Here is a 21,611-nt window from a genome sequence, read left to right as displayed (position 1 = left end):
CTGTCTGGGGTTTGTGTGCTGTGCACTAATGTCAGCTACTTTTGCTGGTGTGTTTTCCTGTAGGTCAGCGTGTTTGGCTTTGGCGCGAACAGTAAAGGCACTTGGCACCACTATTTCGAAAACATGCCCAAGAATTTCAAACGCACTGGTCAACACCCTGGAGGGATCGAGTGTGTATCTATAAATTGAGTGTGTTTGTGTCTGCAAGTAAAATAATGTTTACATTAAGCAACATTTTAAAATGTTTAAAGCCGTCCACACTGTGATATACTCAAGGCAATGAGTTTAATGCACTTAAATGTATTTATTTTATTTTATCTTTTCTCAATATGGATATTTTGGTGTTTCACTTGAACATGATAATTCAGATAACTGCACTATTAAACCATATGTATTCACACATTCTTTATTTCTGTTAAATTCTTCAGCTAAATCTGCAACCCTTATCACTTCACAAGTGGCATTATTGTGAAATCTAAAATCGCAAATGTGAGTTAGCCTATGCATAAAGATGTTCTGCACATTAAATATCAAGTCTTGATATTTAAAATCTCTGTCTTCATTGTTCTGTTGTCACTTAACAGTGAAAATTGCAGTTGTTGTCATTCCAAACGTATATTACGTATATGCTCAGTATTCTTCTGTTTCTGTTGTAGTGGTGTTCGGAAGTACGATTTTGTCACTGTGAATATTGTGATACTCATTAAAATGGCGTATTAAAGTAATTAAACAAATCTGTTAGTGATTTTGATGTCAAGCCGTCCCCCCGCCCCCTTTGGCAACGAGGAATATTATTGGCCAAAAGAAACCCGGAAGTAAGCGCAGTGTTTTCAAAGCTAGTTATGCACGTGTTGGAAATATGGTCCGATTCAAATCGAGGTAATGAAGGAAAGGAGTTACTTTGCGCTTTTTAAACTTATAAACAGTTTTAACCTCTCGTTATTCTGTGACCTGTCCAGGTATTTGCTGTGTGAGGTTTGCGTCCCTGATCGGAGCAGTCTTCAGCTGTTGGAGGACAGAACCATCTACAACACACTCAGAGCAGCCGTGAACCGAGCGCACGGCGACTACGGATCAGCGCTCTTTAACATTGGGGTGATAGGTAAACACTGGGCTTGTTATTATTTTGTGCCTATTAAGATCTCAACCAGATAAGAAAGAATCAGACTGCTGCTCGTTTTACGTTACCGTTATTTTGATGCGGTGCAATTACGTAGCTTAAGATTACGTTTATTTAGCTCAGTTTAGTGTCTCATTACAAAAAGATTAAATCTTATCAAATCTCCTGTAGTGAAATACCTGAACGCCCACACTGGAGTGGTCCTGATACGCAGCAGGAAAAAACACTATCGACTCATCTGGTCTGCCCTTTCTTTCATCACCTGCCTTGAGAACAGAGGCCAGAAGGTGCAGTGCTTCCTTAACTGCTTACATGTTGGAGGTAAGAGAGGTTCTGTCTAGTTTAGCCTCCATCTGACACCAAACTCCACACCATGTGCTCTTACAGCCATCCATGCCCTTCCCTGATCTCTTCCACAGGAACGATTAGAACATGTCAGAAGTTCCTTGTTAAATATAACAGACAACAGCTCCACAGAATGCTGCCAGCCTGCAAGACAGACGGTAAGCGTTCTTTCTGTTATATTACAGTCTATCCTTAATTATATACAGAAACTCTTAAAGGCCGTGCTTTACTATTATTATTTTTATTTTCCTTCTGATCGTGACAAAAAAAAAAAATCTTATTATGATGACTTTTTTGTGTTCTCGACAAAATAGTTGTTTTCACTCTGCCAGCTTTTGCTGTAGACTAAAAACATGAAAATTAGAATACACAAATATTAAGTCACTTCTGTTTTGGAATAAATATAGCAGTAATGCTGAGTTCACACTGCACAATTTTTAAAGTCATTGGATCACTGTTGTTTTCACACTGCACGACTATCTGGGGTAGCACTCAGTTGCTGCTGTGTTCACATTGCACGATGGATCGGCGACAGGAGGTTGGCGACACACTGCATGACTTAACAATAGGAAGAATCGCTGACAACTCTGTTTGGTCTGCAAACTACATTTCGCAACCAAACGCATGCCAGAAGTGATAAGGAAATAACACAAGCTCACGCATGAGATTCTTGTATGACACTTGAAATTAGGGCTGTGCGATTAATCGAAATCGCGATTTGAGACGTTGCGATTTCCTAATCGCAAAGCCTGCGATGTGGACGCGATATTACTCTGTTCCAGAGCATATGCATGACTGCCAGCCTTGAGTTGCAATCTTACTTGCCCTGGGCAAGAGTGAGCGCACCTCCGTTCTCCCCAATCAGCACTGCTCTAGCCAACTGCGTAAACACCCACCATTAAAAAAATAAAAATAAAAAACGGACCGTGGGACGGGAGAGAGACAGAGTGGGATTATGGCGTCTACTGGGTCAGATCGATAGTTAGGCAAATTAAAACTAAAGAAAAACGTATGCAACTTAAGCTTCGAAATGACAGACAACGAACAAAAAAGGTACGTAATTTCCAAGAGCTGCGTCACAGCGCATATCAAAAGCTCCCTTATCAGTTCTGTTTTCAGTACTGGAGAATAAAAGATACATTCTTAGATGTTTTTGTTAGTACGTGAACGTTATCTTACACAGTTTCTATTGTTTTTTTCAGCAGGGTAATGATACCCATACTGTGCTGCACATTATTGACAATATTGAGCTGAAGCTTGACTTTGCAAATCAAATCGCAATCGCAATATCTGTCAAAAAAATCGCAATTTTATATTTTCCCCCAAATCGCACAGCCCTACTTGAAATGGTATTTAAAAGTTAGCCCCCAACAAGTTTGCGATACAACTAGTCTGTGTGTCGATTTGCAGTGAAAGGGCGAAAAAGAAAAAAAGATTATGGAGGAGAAAATGGTTGTGATATTGTGGTCTATAACTCCTCCCCAAACTTCCCGCTGTCTTGTATCTTGCGCTCTCATTGGCTGTAAGTCATCGGCGATGTATTTTTCAGTCAGAACTCATTTCACACAGCAGAATTTTGAATCGCCGACAGGTCCAGATATTTAGCATGCCAAATATTTCACAGGCATCAGCGATTCTATCAGATCATGTCTTTGATAATTCACACTGTGTGATTGACACTCGCATGAACGAGCACCGATATGAATAAGTTGTATAAACTAGATTTAGAACTCTGAAACAGAACAAAAATTACTGTTTTTGCTATCTATCTATCTATCTATCTATCTATCTATCTATCTGTCTGTCTGTCTGTCTGCAATTATTATTATTATTATTATGATTATTATTATTGTAAATTTGTTTGTTTTTTGTTTATTTATTATATTATTATTATTCATTTTAATTGTAGTCATGAGAAAACAATTATTTTGTTGACATCACAAGAAAAACTTTTTAAATTTAGAGATGAGAAAATTAAGTAGCGATCATGGAAAAACTTATGTCGAGATCACAAGAATACAACTATTTTGTTGTAGAACATGAGAAAACGAGTTCATTATTTATCTCGAGATAATGAGAACACAACTATTTTGTTATGTTAAGATCACGAGAAAACAGCTTTCCATGTCAAGATAACAAGACAAACTATTTATTTTTTGTCGAGATCACAAGAAAACAAACATTCGTTATGTCAAGATCATGAGAAAATCGAGTCGAGATCACAATAAACAACTATTTTGTTATGTTGAGGTGAAGAGAAAACAAACTTTGTTGAGATCACAAGAAAATAACAAATAAAGATAAAAATATAATGCATGGCCTTTAAGGGCTTCCATAATTTTAAGCACAATATATAACAGTATACAGGTGCATCTCAATAAATTAGAATGTAAATGCAGATGAGCTGAAGGCCACTGTCAAAGAAACCTGGGCTTCCATACCACCTCAGTAGTGCCACAAACTGATCACCTCCATGCCACGCCGAATTGGGGCAGTAATTAAAGCAAAAGGAGCCCCTGCCAAGTATTGAGTACATGTACAGTAAATTAACATACTTTCCAGAAGGCCAACAATTCATTAAAAATGTTTTTTTTTATTGGTCTTATGGAGTATTCTAATTTGTTGAGATAGTGAGTTGGTGGGTTTTTGTTAAATGTGAGCCAAAATCATCACAATTAAAAGAACCAAAGACTTAAACTACTTCAGTCTGTGTGCATTGAATTTATTTAATACACAAGTTTCACAATTTGAGTTGAATTACTGAAATAAATGAACTTTTCCACGACATTCTAATTTATTGAGATGCACCTGTATTTATTTATTTTGAAAAAGAGCGCCCCCAGTTGGCAAGCCATGCATATCTGGAAATGCAATACTATAAACCTGTACAGGTTTCTTTCTTCTGAAAGAATAGATCAAAATGAACATTCTGTTAATATTTACTCAGCCTCAAATTATTCCAAACCTGATTTGTTTTCTTCTGCTGAACACAACAGAGGATTCAGCAGAAAAAATTCAGGTTTGGAATAATTTGAGGCTGAGTAAATGATAACAGAATGTTCATTTTGAACTATTCTTTTAATCCACCAAGTTTGAGAACCACTGATGTAGAAGTTTCACATACTGTATGTACACTTTCTCTTTCTCTTCCTGTCCACAACACAGCCGAGAAACAAGAGGTTAGGAGAGCGATCCTGAGCTGTTCCCTGAGTAATGTCAGAGAGGAGGAAGCTGATGAAGATGGAAGCGATGATGATGGTGATGAAGAGACATAAATCCCCTCATAGAAAATACTTTAGACGAGTAGTTTAACCATGCAGTAATCAGGGAGATATACTGATAATTTATGTACTGATAGTAAAGGGTTCATGTGGAGCCCCAACATTTTTTATACCACAAGACACATTTGCATTTTTGTTTTCTGCAGCATTTTGGGATTTGTAAATGGAGTGTATCATTCAGATTACTGATATTACTGTATGAACTCTGGCCATGTGCTGTGTAGGTCACGTGTATATGTATTTTTTTCTGTACTGATTAAAATATATACTGCTGCTTCTGTTTGTTATGTCTGTAAACGTCTCTTTCGAATAAACCAAATATTAACAACAATAAATGCTTCGATAGCAGAAACAGGACTAGCTGTCTATAAAAAGTATGCGAGTGCAAGATTACACATGCATTACACCACATCTTGCAGTCAAATGCACCAATCAGAATGGCTGAATCCGCGCATGCGCACCTCGTAAACCTGCGAGGCTTATAACCCTCATCCGGGTGTTTACGGTACCCGATCGCCATATGTCTGACATTATTTAGCTGAACTAAAATTTGGGTTAAAACCCATTTATTCATCCGTTTTCCTCTTTTGGAGAGCGGTTAACGCCTTGTGGGGCGCAACACTTCCCACGCCAAGGAAAAACGGCGCTTTTCAAGGGGCGACGAGCCGTTTTAGGGGGGCGTGGCAGAGTCTTAACTTTGATAAAGAATATCTCTTTGGTTTTGAGACTTTAGCCTTTGCAACTTCAGGGATCTTATCTATGCACAATCAGCTTGTAACACTCCAAAGAGAAAGGAAAACTTGAAATCGCATCATATGACCCCTTTAAACAAATCAAACCAATAATAAACTAAATGACCTGTAAAATAATATATATAAATAAGTAGATTCATTATAAATAAATATATTGAATTACATGTATATAAATTCAGGAGATACAATTCAGTTTGTTTTAGGGAAATGTTAGGTTAGTACTTTAGGGAATTTAGTTTGATATTTATTTTTATATATTTAAGAGAGTGAGACACACACACGCACTGGCTGTGTTATCAGAAAATGAGTTTATATTAGGTGGATATGCGCTGACACAGATGAACAGCAGAATAATACACACAAACACACAGGCTGAAAACTGTAAATTCTTGGAAAAAAGGCAGAACTGGTTTCATTGACATTAAATCATGTAATGAGTATTATTAAATGTAATTTAATACCAGGATCACAGATGAAAAGGAACTGGAATCGAATGAAATGTGACATATTTCTGAATGTTAAAATGTGCAGGCAAAGTGAATTCTTCAGGTTAAAATTTTTTTTTTTAAACATTTTAAATTTAAACATTTAATATTCATTAAACTTGTAACCTTTCATGGGTTTTTGCACCTTGTAATTTTGTTTGTTTTATTAAATAGCATTCAAAAATACCAATTAATGCAATTTAATGTCTTTTAAACCAGTTCCTTTTTTCCAACTTGTTCAGACTTGGTTTATAGACATCAGCCTATATCATAATATGTTTATGTAATTTATTCTGGTGTCAGTCTAAGTGCATATGTCCTCCCAATATAAACTCATTTTCTGATAACACAGACATGGGTGGTGTGTGTGTGTCACCCTCCTATACACACAAACTGAATACTGAATATAAACAATACTGAACAATACTGAATTCCCATAAACTAACCTAACAAACTAATTAACTAGCTTCAGTGGTGTATTGCCCTCCAGCTTATAGATGGACCCAGGAAAGCCTCCAGCATATCAGAATGAAATCACTGTAGATAAGAACTAAAACTGTGTCGTATATGTTTTAGTTTTGATGTGGGCTTTTGAACCCATACGGGACGGCGGTCTCTGCTGATGGGTGATAAGCTGTGTGTGTTTACACCCCTCTGCTCTTATCATGTGGTCCTCTCTGAAACACTTTAAGAGCAGCACGTGACTGGATTGATTAGTTAAGACTGTGCGAATGTTGTCAAAAATAATTAATAATGAATTTAAAATGACCCGGGGTTTCGTTCTACAATAGCTCAGCTCGCTGAGGGAAAACGCACTTGAAGTTTACATTTACATGTAGTCATTTAGCAGATGCTTTTATCCAAAGCATCTTACAAATGAGGACAATGGAAGCAATCAAAAAAAAAAGTTGTCGATATTGCATTCAAGAAAATTAAATATTTTTCAGAAGTTGCAGGGACAGTCCCTTGTCTAATAAAATGTTATGCTTAAGAGTAATATATTGATGTTTTTTGACATTTCTCCTCCTACCCCCCCCCACCATTTTTTAGATGTTAAGAATAATGGTGGCTCAAAGCGCTATAATCGCAAGCGTGAGCCCACTTTTGCCAAGGCTGAGAGCTTTCCGGGCCCACGCCGCTCCCAGCCGCATAAAAGCAAGAATTTTGACAAGAGACCCCCTCAGAGAGGTGGCGGAGGGGGGCAACAGTATGGACTCGCTGGTGGTGGTAGAAGAGAAGAGGTGCGTTTAAATAAGCCTTTGGATTATGATTCATTTGAACTTCCATGAACGGCTGTTTTTATGCTTCCTTATTGCATGTTAATGTAAAGGTTGCAGTGATCATGCTGGTTAATTAAACACTAACCTGTAATGCAAAGTAAACAAACAGACCTGTACTTATATGGGTTAACCAGGTTTAACTGTTGGATTCTGTCATTAGGTAGCAGAGAACCGCCGGGCAGAGTTTAGCCCGGCTCAGTTTGCTGGACCCAAAAAGATAAGTCTGAACCACCTGCTCAACTTCACTTTCGAGCCACGAGGAGGCCATTTTGGCTCCGGAGCTGATGGCCACTACTGCTGGGGTCGCCGCAACAAGTGGGGTCACAAACACAAGCCCTTCAACAAGGAGCTTTTCTTGCAGGCTAAGTGAGTACAGCAGAGTATGTTGCAAACATTTATATGAATTGATATTAAATCACGTGCAACAATACTCTGTGTACTGCAGTGTTATCATAAGCTGATAAAATTAGAAAACTGCTTAGCTGATGAGTGTATTTTCTCTTTGTCCACCAGTTGCCAGTTTGTGGTAATTGATGATCAGGACTACCAAGCCCACTTCGCTGATCCGGACACTTTGGTGGACTGGGACTGTGTGCAGCAAGTGGTCAGTTGAGGCTTCACACTTCCTTGTACATCCTGTTAGTGCCTTTTCTACAAATCTCAGTGTGTTCATCATGGCGTTTTTTTCTCATTCCACACAGCGCATCTACAGTCACGAGGTGCCGTCTTGTCCGATCTGCCTGTATCCCCCTGTGGCGGCCCACATCACGCGCTGCGGCCACATCTACTGTTGGCCATGCATGCTGCACTACCTCTCTCTGAGCGAGAAGAGTTGGTCCAAGTGCCCCATTTGCTATGAGGCCGTGCTCAGCGCTGATCTTAAGAGGTTCGTACAGAAAACACCTGTTTATAATACTTGTTTGGTTTTTAAATTAATGTTAACATCATGATGTAGAAATCTGTTATTTTATTTAAATCAACCCCTGGCATATAGAAGTGCCATAATTCAGTCAAGACATTGTTGTCACTGAAGCCTGTCTTGTCATCTTTCAGTGTGGTTGCAATGGAGACGCGTCAGTACGTGTCTGGTAACGTCATCACTATGCGTCTGATGCGGAGAGAGAAAGGATCGCTGGTGGCTCTTCCCAGCTGTCAGTGGGTGAAGGTGGAAGAGCCCATTAATTTTGGAGGTGAGACATTTTGCTGTTTGCGTGAGCCTTTATAGTGTTAATTTGAGTGGGTCTTTTTTGACACTTTTCTTTTTTTGACACTACAATTTGTTGCAGATGTGCATTTGCGCGCATACTCTAAGCTGCTGTTGGCGTCTCAGGAGCAGGTTTTGGGTTTGCTGAGTGAAGAGAGGGTGGCTCTCCAAACCCAGCTCAGCCAAGAGAAAGGCGACCCGCAGGCCTGTTTCATACAGAGCGCGTTGCAGCAGCTGCAGGTACACATGCATTCATGCTGGCATATGAATGTTGGGTTGGACAAGTTACAAACCACTTAAACCTGAAACAAGCTAAACAAGTCACGCTACTGTTTTGAAAAAATGGTTTGTATAGGTTGCTTATAGTTTGGACATGACAATAAGGTGAAATAAACACTGAATTGTGTAACATATGTAATTTATTGTATAATTTATTACAGAAAACAATGAGAATTTGGGTTGACCGCACCAAACTTCATCATTTACATGCAATTATCTTCTGTTTCGTAAACTGTTTTTTGAAACTAAAAACAAACAATGACAGTGACATTTAAAAATAGCTGAAAAAAGAACCGGAAAACTTACGTGACTTTGGATTGTGTTGCATAACTTTCTGAGAATACTTTGGTTAACTTAAAACTGCACAAAAATAAATGAAAACGAAGTTGCGATAAGTTACTTAAATAGCTTAAACTACATTTAAAGCTATTTCAATAACTTGCATCTTGTACCTCAAGTTAATGAATAATCTATTACATATAAATGATGAGAATTTGGGTTGACCGCTTAAACAACTGACTTTAATGTTTTATAAACATTATCTGCTTCATAAACTATTTTATAAATCTGAAAATATATAATGTGACATTTAAAAAAGGCTGAATTTTTACTGGAAGTGCTACATGACATGGAAAAAGCATTGAGCTATGTTACACTATTAGTTTTTTTTTGTGCGCGTGTTATTTATTCCCTAACACTGCACACAAGCTGAATTTTTACTGGAAGTGCTACATGACATGGAAAAAGCATTGAGCTATGTTACACTATTAGTTTTTTTTAGTGAACACATAACCCTCACATTTTATCTCTGACTCTGAACGAACAGGAGCGTGAGGAGCGTCTTTTGAAGGGAGGCTGTAAAAATGGTGGTTCTGTTGATGGGGCGGACATGTGGAAACTGTCTCTGTCTGAGCACTCCTCTCCAGAGGTGACCGTGGTCAAGAACCTCACAAATTCAAAGGTTGGTAGAGGCAGTGCTCCTTTCTTTTAACATAAGGTTAAGTTTTAGTCCAGTGCTGTGTTGCAAGTTTATAGCTTTCAATTTTATGAGACACATATGGTGCGATCTTGTGTTTAGGTCACCTGATTGAGTGAACAATATTCAGTGAATTATTCCACTGCAGTTCACATGTAATTTTAAATATTTTAAATACATTTTAAAGCTTCTCTTTTCTTTACTTCTGATGCATATTATTTACTTTACTATGGGAATGTTTGTAATGTAGAGAAACGGCATGGACCAGATACCTTATTTATCTGCAAATCGAATTAAAGCATTTGAACTTTTCTGTAAATGTTTATAAAATTCAGTAAATCACTGTAAAATTCTGGTAACAAAAGCTCAGTGCATGACTTATGTATTCTAACACAGCCCATCCTGCAGTATGCTTCAGCATTTGATGATGAGCTTCAGAAGGTTCACGAGGAGCCTGTGGAAGAGATGGCTGCTCAGAGTATTCCTGAGGTGGCCGAAGAGATGCCTGAAAGAGCTGTGGAGGACAGACCTTTAGAAGAGACCCCTCAGACCAGTCAGGCCTCTCATCATGGCCCATATTACTACTTCTATCAAGGTGTGTGTGTTTGTTAGTCTATTTGTAATGAGGCTTAAGGTTAATTTTCTGACTTTTTTTTTACACAGTAACTCTGTATAAGCAGTTGAAATGGAGACTAAATATGACACTTATTTCTCTCTTTTGTATCTGTAGCTGAGGATGGTCAGCAGATGTTTCTGCACCCAGTGAACGTGCGCTGTCTGCTGAGAGAGTACGGGAGCCTGGAGAACAGCCCTCAGTCTATCACCGCTACCGTAGTGGAGATTGATGGACAGACTGTCACCGAGGTACACGCTCATCTCTTAATTCTCACATTCATGTCACAGAATAGCAGTAGCTATTGTCAGGACTCAGGATGGCATACTAGTTAACTGAATACTTTATACTGGAGTGAAAGAGCAGTGTGGTATGATGCTGTCATGCCTAGTGTCTGAAGCCACAGCACCACTGAAGCATGACAGATAAATGTACTTTTTGCTGGTGTGCATTTATAACAGTCACACAGGATCGGGTTTTGAACTGATTCTGTAATGCCTAGTGCCTACTATGAAACTAATTGACATTTAATTTGCAGGATATTCGCCGTCGACATCGTTACCTTTCTCACCTGCCGCTCACCTGTGAGTTCAGTCTGTGTGAGCTCAAACTTCAGCCACCAATTCTCTCAAAAGAGACCGTGGACAGCTTTGCAGGTACATAAACAATACACTATTCCACTCCATCATGAAACCCACAGAGATTAACAAAAGACGGGGGTTTAAGAGGCCATCCGCTGAAAGATTTTTCATATTTCAGTGTTTTTGAAAAGTTACTTATGTTTACAAAGGCTGCATTTATTTGATAAAAAATACAGTAAAAGCAGTAATATTGTGAAATATAATTTTTTTTAAAGGGGATATAACACCGTTTCTGCCAATCTCATGTTAATCTTGAGCACCTATAGAGCAGTATTGCATTCTTCATCTCTCCGAAGAGTGTTTAATTTGATCAGATTTGTAAAAGACAGAAACCGCTTTACGCTTCTCTCCGAAAACATCCGAGCTCCTGGAGGCATGCCGTGGGTGGAGCTAAAGAGTCATGAGCAAAGCTTTTGCGTAGCGATTGTCTGCAAGCTGTGACATCGACATAAATTAAAACTTTATTGACTTGAATGTTTAATAAACAAATTAAATAAAATTTGTTACCCAAGTGCTCTTGATCTCACTCTGGTTGACGAGTGTATGCGCACGCTCTTCCTGGAGAAGTGCCTATACAAGGAATTGACAGTTTGCAAAAGACCCGCCCTCCTTACTTACTGTTGCCATCTCCGACAAACAATGCTGCTCACACGACACCTCATGTTCTCCCGCAGTGAAAAATACATCGCAGAGCAAAGAGGAAACTGACAACATGCTGACGGACAAAACGAGCATGTTACTTCTGATATGAAACAAGGTCTTGGGACTCTCAGCTTTCAAATTTTTCAGGGCTCTACGCTTGCTTTTCTTTTTAGGAGCACTTGTGCTCATAACTTAAAAAAATTTAGGAGCACGTTCAAAATTTTAGGAGCACCTTCTAAACAATTATCCAAAATTTTATCAAAAAGTAGCCTTCCCATTACGAGGTGATATTTGACTCCTCTAACTTTATTAAAAGTATGTAATCTTTTGTCAAATTCTTAATTTTTTTTTATTTTATACGCTTTTTCAAAATTGTAATTAAAACGACAGAATAAGAACAAGTAGAGTATGATGATGATCGGGTCAGTCGCACTGGTGCTCCTAGAAAAATGTTCATAGTCGCACGCAGTAGTTTTCAGTCGCACTGTAGAGCCCTGTTTTGTCATTTTTTTTTGGTCAAGAAATTCAAACAAATACCGTTTTGTGACTCTTTAATGTGTTGTGACCAAGCGGCAACCTCCCGCTCTCTCTCGTGAAGCCAACACGGAAGTGACTTAAACTGTAATTCGTCAACTGGCCGCTAGAGGCTGGCTGCAAAAGGGAGTCAGTCCCATAGACTCCCCATGTTAAAATACCCAACTTTACAGCAGAAAAAAAACATGTTTACAGCCTGGTTCAAAAAATGATTTGTCTATATAGCTAATTTTGCCCTTCATGACAACTGTGAGGGGGGTGAATTTTTTTTATAACTAGTTTTTTATAAATAGTTTGATTTAAATACCCTAAAATAAGGTCCGTGGTTCACACAAGCTCGAGATACTTTCACGTTTTATTCTACGACATAAAACACCCCAGTTACCCCCCCCTTGTTAATTTTTTTTTTTAAACTGTTACGTTTCTTTAAAAAGACGGTTGCTAACAAGTTGCTAAATGGGACTACAGACGCTGTAGGAGACATTAAACGTCATCACGCCGAACAGTTTATCAATTTACAGTATTTTTCCAATTGTAGTATAATTTATAGTACAATTAATAGTAGAATAACCAGTTAAGGTTCCCGTGTTTTTTGTTCGACAATGTTTTTTTGTTTTGTCCCGAAATGAAACAAGCCTGCGGATGGAAGATGCTCGTTTTAATGCTGTCCTACTGATGCGGAGATTCTTTTTTCGTACCATAAGGTAAACTCATATGATTATCCAATGTAAACCCCACATTTACTGGCTTAGTCGCGGTGAAAGTGAAACTGATGATGATGCATAGTGCTTAAAGCCACGTTAAAATTAAATGTTTATGGCCACATGAAGCTGTTAGAAAGCATGTAGATTGAGGATTTTCTAGAAGCAAGAATAAAATAACATTTTGTGTACCTACCCTAACAAAATGATAGATGAAATGTGGTACTTTATTTACTAAAATAAGTTTAATCTTACCAAATCCAAAAACTCGCTCACTCTGTTATTTAATAGATTAAGTGCACTAGAATTGTATTGAATAGTACATGGAGACATGTTTTTAATTAAAATATTCATATTAATCAAGGATTTATTGACTTTTAATGCACCTTATTTCGAAATGTACAGAAATACATGCTTTCATTTGTCCTTTAGTTATGATTAGTTTATTTATTCACTATGCTATTTATTACAAATGTCTCATTTCAGCTTTAGTTTGGCTCTAGTTTTGTATTTATTCCAGTTTATATGAAAAGGTTCATACACAGAGTAAATCCTTTTCACTGAACATGTTAAAAATATGTTTGAAAAAGTTGTCGGAAACATGGTGGTGGTGACTTTGAAGATGAACGACCGTAGTGTTGTAGTTCGTTTATAGCCTAAGTTTAGCTTTTAAGTTCTGGCGCTTTTATTTAGGCTTAAATTCATAAAAGTTATATTATTTTGTGAAGATTATCTCAATGGACAAAACGTGTAAGTTTCATGAACTATGGTTGAACACCGAGCTTATTTTTTTAGATAATCCAAAAGCCTATGGAAAAATCCCATTGGCTTTTTGTCGAGGGAACCAGTGTTGATGCTAACAGTCGATCTGCCTACAAAGTGACGTCATAGTTCCCCCACTCTATTGAAAAAGTTTCAATTCAGTTTATCTTTTTTACCCCGGATTTCTATGGAGACTGGCCGTAACGTTAGCTGTCGGGCGAGATGGCAGATAGCAGCGGCGGCACATAATATCCGCGTTCTGATTGGTCAGATCGCCTGTCAATCAAGCTCCCTGCGAACAGTTAATTTATTCCTGTAATGCAAAGCTAAATTTTCAGCATCATTACTCCAGTCTTCAGTGTCACATGATCTATCAGAAATCATTCTAATATGCTGATTTGCTGTGCAAGCAACATTTCTTAGCAATGTTCAAAACTGTTGTGCTGCTTAATATTATAAATTAATATTAAAATTAATATTAACTGCTTAATATTAGACCTCAACATCCACCTAGATAAACCTCAGGCTGCAGACTTCCACACTCTGCTTGCCTCTTTGATCTCAAGAGAGTGTTAACTACGGCTACTTACAAATCAGGCAACTAACTGGACCTTATTTACATACGACACTGCTCCACTGATCATGTGCTGGTTACTCCACAGCACACCTCGGATCACTTCCTCCTCACTCTTAACCTCAACATGGTTCCTAAAACACATACCCCTCCACATTTCATCTTTTGACGTAACCTACGCTCACTCTCACCCTCCTGGCTATCTGCTATGGTTTCATCTTCGCTTCCTCCCCCTAAACAGTTATCATCTCCTGATGCTAACAGTGCTACTGATACTTTCTGCTCCACTCTTACATCTTGTTTAGACACTGTCTGACCCTTGTCTTCCAGGCCAGCCCTTACCATCCCTTCTGCCCCTTGGCTGTCTGATGTTCTCCGCGAACATCGTTCTAAGCTCAGGGTTGCTGAAAGGGTGTGGCGCAAATCAAAAAATCCTACTGACCTTAATGTGTATCAGTCACTCCTCTCTTCTGTCTATGCTAATGTCTCCACTGCTAAAAGGATATACTATCATAACAAAACTAACAATTCGTCTAACTCTCGTATACTCTTTAAAACCTCCATTTTTTGTCCTCCTCCTCCCCATCCTTCATCAACTCTTAACAGCTGACGACTTTGCCACGTTCTTCATTAATAAAACTAAAACCATCAGTGCACAATTTTCCACACCACAATCTGTCAAGCACATCTTACCAGCATACACTCGTTCACATCTCTCTCTTAACTCTCTGAGGCAGAAGTCTCCAAACTCATCCTTTCTAATCATCCTACTACTAGTCTGCTTGATCCTATTCCATCTCATCTCCTTCAAGCAATTTCTCCTTGTTGAACTAGATTTGTTGCGCCAAGTTCACACGTACTCCGTCTGCAGTGCGTATACAGTATGTGTGTATGTGGTGCAGAAGCAGCATGGACTCATTTTGCTTTCTATGGTGTAATTACTAAATTTCCATGTCAATCCATGTTAATTTTTTCCGCGAATAACGTGCCGTCACTTTAATTCAGCGCGTGCAGCACAGCAGAAATAGATTCCGTGCGGAAACGATCGCAGCATGACTGCTGCAGACGCACCGCTCCTGGAGGTCACTGCCGGACCGCAATCGCGTGCAGTGTGAATGCTCCGATCCGTTGACATGGGCGTGGAAAAAATACGCACCACAGACGGAGTGTGTGAACCTGGCGTTACGATTGTATGCCTGCCCGGGCTGTTCTGTTCTCGTGCTCCATTTAGGCGTGCTGCATTCTGATTGGTTCGGATAGCATACTGCGGGAGGTCGGGGGCGTGGAAAATCATGCTATAAAGACTATTTCGATTAATCGCACAACCCATTAGGAAGATCAGGCCCTTTCTTTCGGAACATGCTTCACAACTCCTTGTTCAAGTCCAGGCTGGACTATTGCAATGATCTCTTGGCAGGTCATCCAGCCAGTTCTATCAAACCTTTACAATTAATCAAGAACACTGCAGCAAGATTAATTTTTAATAAGCCGAAAAGAATGCACGTCACACCTCTGTTTATCCATTTGCACTGGCTACCGATAGCTGCTCATGTAAAATTCAAGGCATTGATGTTTGCCTACAAAACCACCACTGGCTCTGCAGCCATTTACCTAAATTCATTACTTTAGACTTATGTGCCCTCTAGAAGCTTGCATTCTGCAAGTGAACATAGCTTTACTGTGCCATCCCAAATAGGCAAAAAATCACTTTCACACTTTATAAATTAAATGTTCCCTCCTGGTGGAATGACCTAATCAACTCAATCCGAGCAGCTGAGTCCTTGGCAATCTTCAAGAATCGGCTAAAAACGCATCTCTTCCATCTTTATTTGACCCTCTAACTCTAGCACTCTTTATTCTAATTCTGTTCTTAAAAAAAAATAAAAAATACCTAACACTTGCTTCTCTAATCTTTTTGTATTCTATTTTTTCTTTTTATTTATTATACAATTAACAAAAGTAAAAAAGGCCTCTAACACTAGCTTGCTCTATTCTTTTTCTAATCTGTCTCTTTTCTTTTTATTTATTATATAATAAAAAAAAAAACCTTGCTACATGTACTGCGTTAAGCTAACTGAGACTTGTTATAGCACTTGTATATCATTGCTCTTTTGTTGATTTTGATTGCTTCCATTGTCCTCATTTGTAAGTCGCTTTGGATAAAACCGTCTGCTAAATGACTAAATGTAAATGTAATATTTTTGTGAAAACAGTGATATGTTTTTCCAGGATTATTTGATGAATAGAAAGTTCAATAGAACTGCATTTATTTGAAGAAATTTTATAAAAATAAATAAATAAATGAAATGTATATAATTTGAAATGATACTTTTTGTATAAATGTCTGCTCACTTGGGATAAATTTAAAGCATTCTTGCTGAAGTATGTATGAATCAATTATGTTTGATGTTTTGATAGCTCTTTTATTAATTGAACTTTGAGACAAAATAATTAAAAATGTATTGGTAAATGGTTATTAGTTCAGTCCTACAAAAGGTTTTTTTATTTTTTATTTGTCACTTTCTGACAGATGATTTGGAGAAACGGAAGCGCCTTAGACAGAAGAAAGCAAGAGATGAAAAGAGAAGGGAGAAGAGGATCGAAATTGAGGAAAACAGGAAACACGGGAAATGTGAGAATTTAATTCCTGCTTTTCTGGGAATATATGGCATATATTTTCCTGAAAATAGACTAAATGTCTGCTTGTAGAACATTTAGCTTAATTCAGGGTGGTGTTATTGATTTGCCAGGGTGTGATTATTGAATTTATCTTTGTGTCTTCAGATCCAGAGGTGCACATTGGGCTGGAGAACCTCCAGCATTTTCCTGCTTTTGGATCTCCACCTCAGAGCGGCTCACAGGTGCAGCTCCCAGAGTTCCTGCTGGGACCTCCGTCTCCTCTGAGCGGCAGCCCTTCATCAGGTAACACTCACCCTCTCTTGCCCTGGCCTCCAGTGGTTAGTCTCCTGTACTTATTGCCTGTTTTTATTTCAGATGGAGTGATGTTTCCTAATCTGAGTGAGCACAGTCCATCTCTGAGCGTAGCCAGTGTGGAAGAGGACTTTCACTGCATGTCCTTCGCTCAGGTTTACTCAGACTGCCTAAAGCACTTTGTTTCATGGTTATAACAAAAAAATTGTCAACTTTGTAGCTTTCATGTGGTGGGAAAATCATTACTAAAATGAAATTGAAACTAATTTTAAATAGAGTAAAAAAACAACGGCATCTTGAGAGTTGTGAGTATCTAAATGTACTATATTTATGTGTGCAGATGCTGAAAGATGGGAAAGCCCGTGTGGATGCCGGGCCTAAAACCACCCCAAAGAAAGGTGAGCATCCTGTCATCTAGGGATGCGCCGATATTTATCGGCCGATTTTTGATTATTTTAAAGCCATCAGCATATCAGAAATGGCATGAAAAGGGCCGATACCGATGGTTTATTAATTAACTGCATGGAGACGAGTTGCATGTCTGTTGCATAATCCAACGTTTTTCTCTGGGCAAAATAATTAAATACTTGCCAAAACAAAATAAAATCTGTCCAAAATATAGTTTGTCAGATGGCATAGTATGGCCATATGCAAAGTGACGCTGACGCATCCGACCAGTGAAATGCCCGCTCTCAGCTGTAAATTCATCATAGGTAAGTCGCAATGGCAATGCACCAGCGTTTCTGTGAACGGAGAAAACGGAATAAAACTATATAGGCTACATAAAAAGGAATATATAGGCCTATACACAAAATATATTTCACTTAAATCATTAACAGATTAACAAAACGAAAGAAAAAAATTGTGCTGAGTTTCGGATAATTGTAACGTGTTCTGAAGTTCACGGGGAAAAAAAACGAGACTGCAGAAAGTAGTTGCCTTTATTTTACAAAAGCTTTACAGTTTTGAATGATGTTTTGCTTCTATCTGTATGACAAACCAGCGTTGGTATGATCTTACCCGTAACAGTTGGGAAAACAATGCAGTGATCACGTCGGTGCCTCGCATGCACATACAACAAATTTTTGCTAATTTGACATCGCAGCCTGTTCATTATCAAAATAAAATACAGTTAAAGAAACGAAAACTTGCACTGCTCAATTTAAATAGTCTGTAGTACAGTCTGTGCCGTTCAGTGTGAGCTGCGCCTCACTGCTGATATAGCCTATATGTGAAGGATGATGTTTTACGTCGATAATGCGAGTGAAGAACAAAGCCTATAGTTTAAATAATAAATAATAGGTTAGCATCCAGATACTGCGCGAATATGGAAACATTTGGATTTGTGCAGAATGAGAGAGGTAGGCTTCAGTTTTGTTTTTAAATTAATTTGTTTTGGCTTGACGCTTATATTTAGCCTAAATACAACTTTAAAGGATTTGTTGTGGAGAGAAGAGAACTAAAATAGCGTAATTGGAACAGTGGAACGCAGGAACCGAAACGTTCATATACCGATTCTACTCGTAGTGAACCAATCCTTTTTTTCCCCTCTCTCTCGTTTTTAAGCCCTGCTTTATGCAATTGACCAATATCGTATCGGTATCGGCCTATAGTTGTTTGTTAAAATCGGTATCGGCCAAAAAAATTCCTATCGGTGCATCCCTACTGTCATCACTTGACTTAACTGTTGGCTCACTGGCTACACTGATTCCTAATAGTGTCATTTAGTAGTGATTTTTAGTGATTTGTATTTTTTTTCCTCTACAGCTGACATGTTCCTGGCCCCTCCTCAGGCAGACAGTGATGGAGAGAGTGACGGCTCTGATCGGGTCCCAGTACCCAGTTTCCAAAACTCCTTCAGTCAGGCCTTTGAGCAGGCTTTGTCACAGCTGGACCATGGAAGTCAAACTCCAGCACAGGCTTTGCCCATCCCTGGTGTGAAAAAGATTCATATTAAAGGAAAACTCCACTATTTTTGAGTTATGTTGGCAGAAGTTAGCCTATTTTCAGGCGCTGCGTAATATCGTTGCCCCCATTGACTTTTTTTCCCATATGGTGGGGTTCATCAGCTCTTTTTTTTTATTATATAAAATTAACACTCTGAAACGGAGCATAAAAGCTGATTTTTAAAAAAAATCACTTTTGTTGTTTGCCATAATGTTTGTTACCCATGTGACCTTTCTTCTCTCTATTTTATAGATGAGAAAGGGGGTAAGAAGAAGAAGAAAAAGCAGAAGCTTCTGTTCAGCACCTCTATGGTTCACACCAAGTAAACGCTGAAGTCCACCCTTCACTCCTGTTTCTACTTTCTGCCTTATTCCTCCCATATGCTTAGGTTTCATTAGGTCCCTCAACAGCAGTTTCCCCTTCTTTTTTTTTGCCCCTGTTGAATGAGACCCTCTCCAGACGTTCAGTGACCTGCAGGAAGTTCAGTAGCTCAGTGATTGTACAAACCATAGACTCAGTATTATAGATCAGACCCACAGTTGTCCAGTGTTTCTTACAGAAGGGACATGTGCTGAAATTAAAGAGCTCTACATCAGGTACATTTGACACGGCGCTGTAGTTTAGAGCTGATGCTCCATTATTATCCAAAATGTGGGTGGAAAAAAATGACATGGTTTTTGGTTATGGGTTGGTTATATATTTTGGGGGGTCCTGAGATAGCAGTCAGCCAGCTGCAGAAATGTCCCTCCATCATATCTAACACATTTGTACTTCAACCATGGTGTTTAAAAATAAATAAAATAAAATTTAGCATTGCTAACAGCAGAAAAAATTGGAAGAACTTGTGGTGAGGATTATATGCATTTGAGTTCTTCCTGTCAAGTACATACACACAGAACTATGCTGATTGTAACACGTTCTTGCTTGGTAATAAGCAGGAAGAAAAACGTGTGGTGGCATTTAAACAAACAAGTTCTGAGCTCTAGTCATGGACTTCAGTCTCTTACCAGCTGTTATCATCTGTCCAGCCTAAGAACTGCCTTTCACAATCAGACACAATAATACGTAAAAAGACATCATTGTTCTGCTGGAAGAGTTTAGTGGGTCTTTTAAGCACTTGACTTTGTTAGAACCTCCAACTCTTAGACAGGATTCAGAGCTGCTCATGTTCAAGTGTTCAGATGTTAGAGGCATCAGAGACCAGCTGACTCCACTGCTTGCTATGTTTTCAGTGAAGAAAATATGTAAAGACAGAGAAAGGCTATGTAAATTGTTGTAGAGGGTTTAATTTTTCTCTTCATTTTCTTTTTTCTGATGAAACCTGCCTGGACAGAACCTGCATATAGACTAAGTTGAATGAATAAAGGATTATTATGCACTGGCATTCTGTTTGTCTTATTTAGAACCGATTTCATTTAACAATTTTAAAGACCATTCACATTTTTGTGAACATTTACATAGAAATATATTATTTTCAGCTTTTTTGATTGTAACCTCATAGATGGCTTTGCAATAAAATGTTAAGTACAGGTTGATATTGATTTGGGTGTTTTCATAGTTTGTGTGATCCCTGTGTTTGCAATTGTTTTGTGGTTTGAGTAAAATCTTTTATAGTAAAATAATTTATAGTTGCTTAATGCTGATTTTGCACGCTCTGACATGTGCGTACAACACTTAAAAAAAAAAAAAAGAGATTAGGTTTTCCATGGCTCATCAGTCTAAATAATTATGGATATAATTAGCTGCCCATTTAACAGAAATTGCATTTAAAGACATAATGGTCATTCTCATTCATCTCAGTGGCTCACTCTTTAAAAATTCTCATCCCTGTGACTTAAGACTTATGTTCTCAATTAACAAAAAAAACAGTTCAAGAGAATTTGCTCATTTAAAATATCACTATTATTCAGTCCTGATTTTTTTGTACTCTTCAGTTCATCCTGCGTTTAAGTGCTATGCAAAACTTAACTCGAACAGTAAAAATGTACACAACTTTTTTTAAACGGACAAATGTACAGACATTTAAAACCGATTCATGTTTTAAAATTGAGTTAAAATAGTAAATCAATACATTTTATTGAAATATATTTAATTTTATAACTTTATTCATCTAAAATTAGTTAAAAACAAAAAGCATTTTAGATGCACATTTTGAATTGAATTTTCAATAATCAACTTTTTTGTTTTTCTTTGTCCTTTTGTCAATGACAAATTACTATGGCATTTCATAAACATTCACACGTATTCTATTCAGTATTCACAGAGACATTTATTCTTAAGGTCAATGATCAACTGGACTTCCAGTTGATAAAGAAAGCATCATGCTCCTTTTGTTTGCCAAAATGCTTTTATTGATTTTTCATTACACATTTCTACAAAATGGGCAGTACACAACTTTTTTTAAACGGACAAATGTACAGACATTTAAAACCGATTCATGGTTTAAAATTGAGTTAAAATAGTAAATCAATACATTTTATTGAAATATATTTAATTTTATAACTTTATTCATCTAAAATTAGTTAAAAACAAAATAAAGCATTT

The 21,611-nt window shown here is 37.9% G+C and overlaps 2 protein-coding genes across 2 annotated transcripts; both read left to right on the top strand.

Moving 5' to 3' along the window:
• Window positions 1-806: 806 nt before the first annotated feature.
• Window positions 807-5,108, top strand: pop5 (POP5 homolog, ribonuclease P/MRP subunit). The gene is made up of 5 exons (XM_016517726.1): window positions 807-879; window positions 960-1,102; window positions 1,292-1,441; window positions 1,540-1,623; window positions 4,631-5,108. Exons 1-5 carry the CDS (start codon window positions 860-862, stop codon window positions 4,738-4,740), a joined length of 507 nt encoding a protein of 168 aa, XP_016373212.1. The 5' UTR covers window positions 807-859; the 3' UTR covers window positions 4,741-5,108.
• Window positions 5,109-5,705: 597 nt separating this feature from the next.
• Window positions 5,706-20,451, top strand: rnf10 (ring finger protein 10). Its single transcript, XM_016517707.1, has 17 exons — window positions 5,706-5,712; window positions 7,034-7,224; window positions 7,424-7,629; window positions 7,777-7,867; window positions 7,965-8,149; window positions 8,317-8,453; window positions 8,550-8,707; window positions 9,573-9,707; window positions 10,119-10,317; window positions 10,453-10,586; window positions 10,874-10,991; window positions 16,720-16,821; window positions 16,974-17,111; window positions 17,184-17,275; window positions 17,461-17,518; window positions 18,888-19,055; window positions 19,320-20,451. The coding sequence occupies exons 1-17, from the start codon at window positions 5,706-5,708 to the stop codon at window positions 19,391-19,393; spliced, it is 2,193 nt and encodes a 730-aa protein (XP_016373193.1). The 3' UTR covers window positions 19,394-20,451.
• The last annotated feature ends 1,160 nt before the right edge of the window (window positions 20,452-21,611 follow it).

Source organism: Sinocyclocheilus rhinocerous, unplaced genomic scaffold, assembly GCF_001515625.1.
Source record: "Sinocyclocheilus rhinocerous isolate Xijiao unplaced genomic scaffold, SAMN03320098_v1.1 scaffold87, whole genome shotgun sequence".
NCBI classification, from domain to species: domain Eukaryota; kingdom Metazoa; phylum Chordata; class Actinopteri; order Cypriniformes; family Cyprinidae; genus Sinocyclocheilus; species Sinocyclocheilus rhinocerous.
The sequence above is the reverse complement of the archived record's forward strand: the minus strand, read 5'-3'. Positions and strand labels throughout refer to the sequence as shown.

What these genes read in the sequence shown, in the direction of transcription:
- pop5 (XM_016517726.1), top strand. Translation starts at nt 860, where the DNA reads ATGGTCCGATTCAAATCGAG. An exon ending in TAACTGCTTACATGTTGGAG is followed by an intron (nt 1,442 to 1,539) that starts GTAAGAGAGGTT and finishes TCTCTTCCACAG; the next exon opens with GAACGATTAGAACATGTCAG. An exon ending in GCCAGCCTGCAAGACAGACG is followed by an intron (nt 1,624 to 4,630) that starts GTAAGCGTTCTT and finishes TCCACAACACAG; the next exon opens with CCGAGAAACAAGAGGTTAGG.
- rnf10 (XM_016517707.1), top strand. An exon ending in GTGGTGGTAGAAGAGAAGAG is followed by an intron (nt 7,225 to 7,423) that starts GTGCGTTTAAAT and finishes TTCTGTCATTAG; the next exon opens with GTAGCAGAGAACCGCCGGGC. An exon ending in TAAAACCACCCCAAAGAAAG is followed by an intron (nt 17,519 to 18,887) that starts GTGAGCATCCTG and finishes TTTCCTCTACAG; the next exon opens with CTGACATGTTCCTGGCCCCT.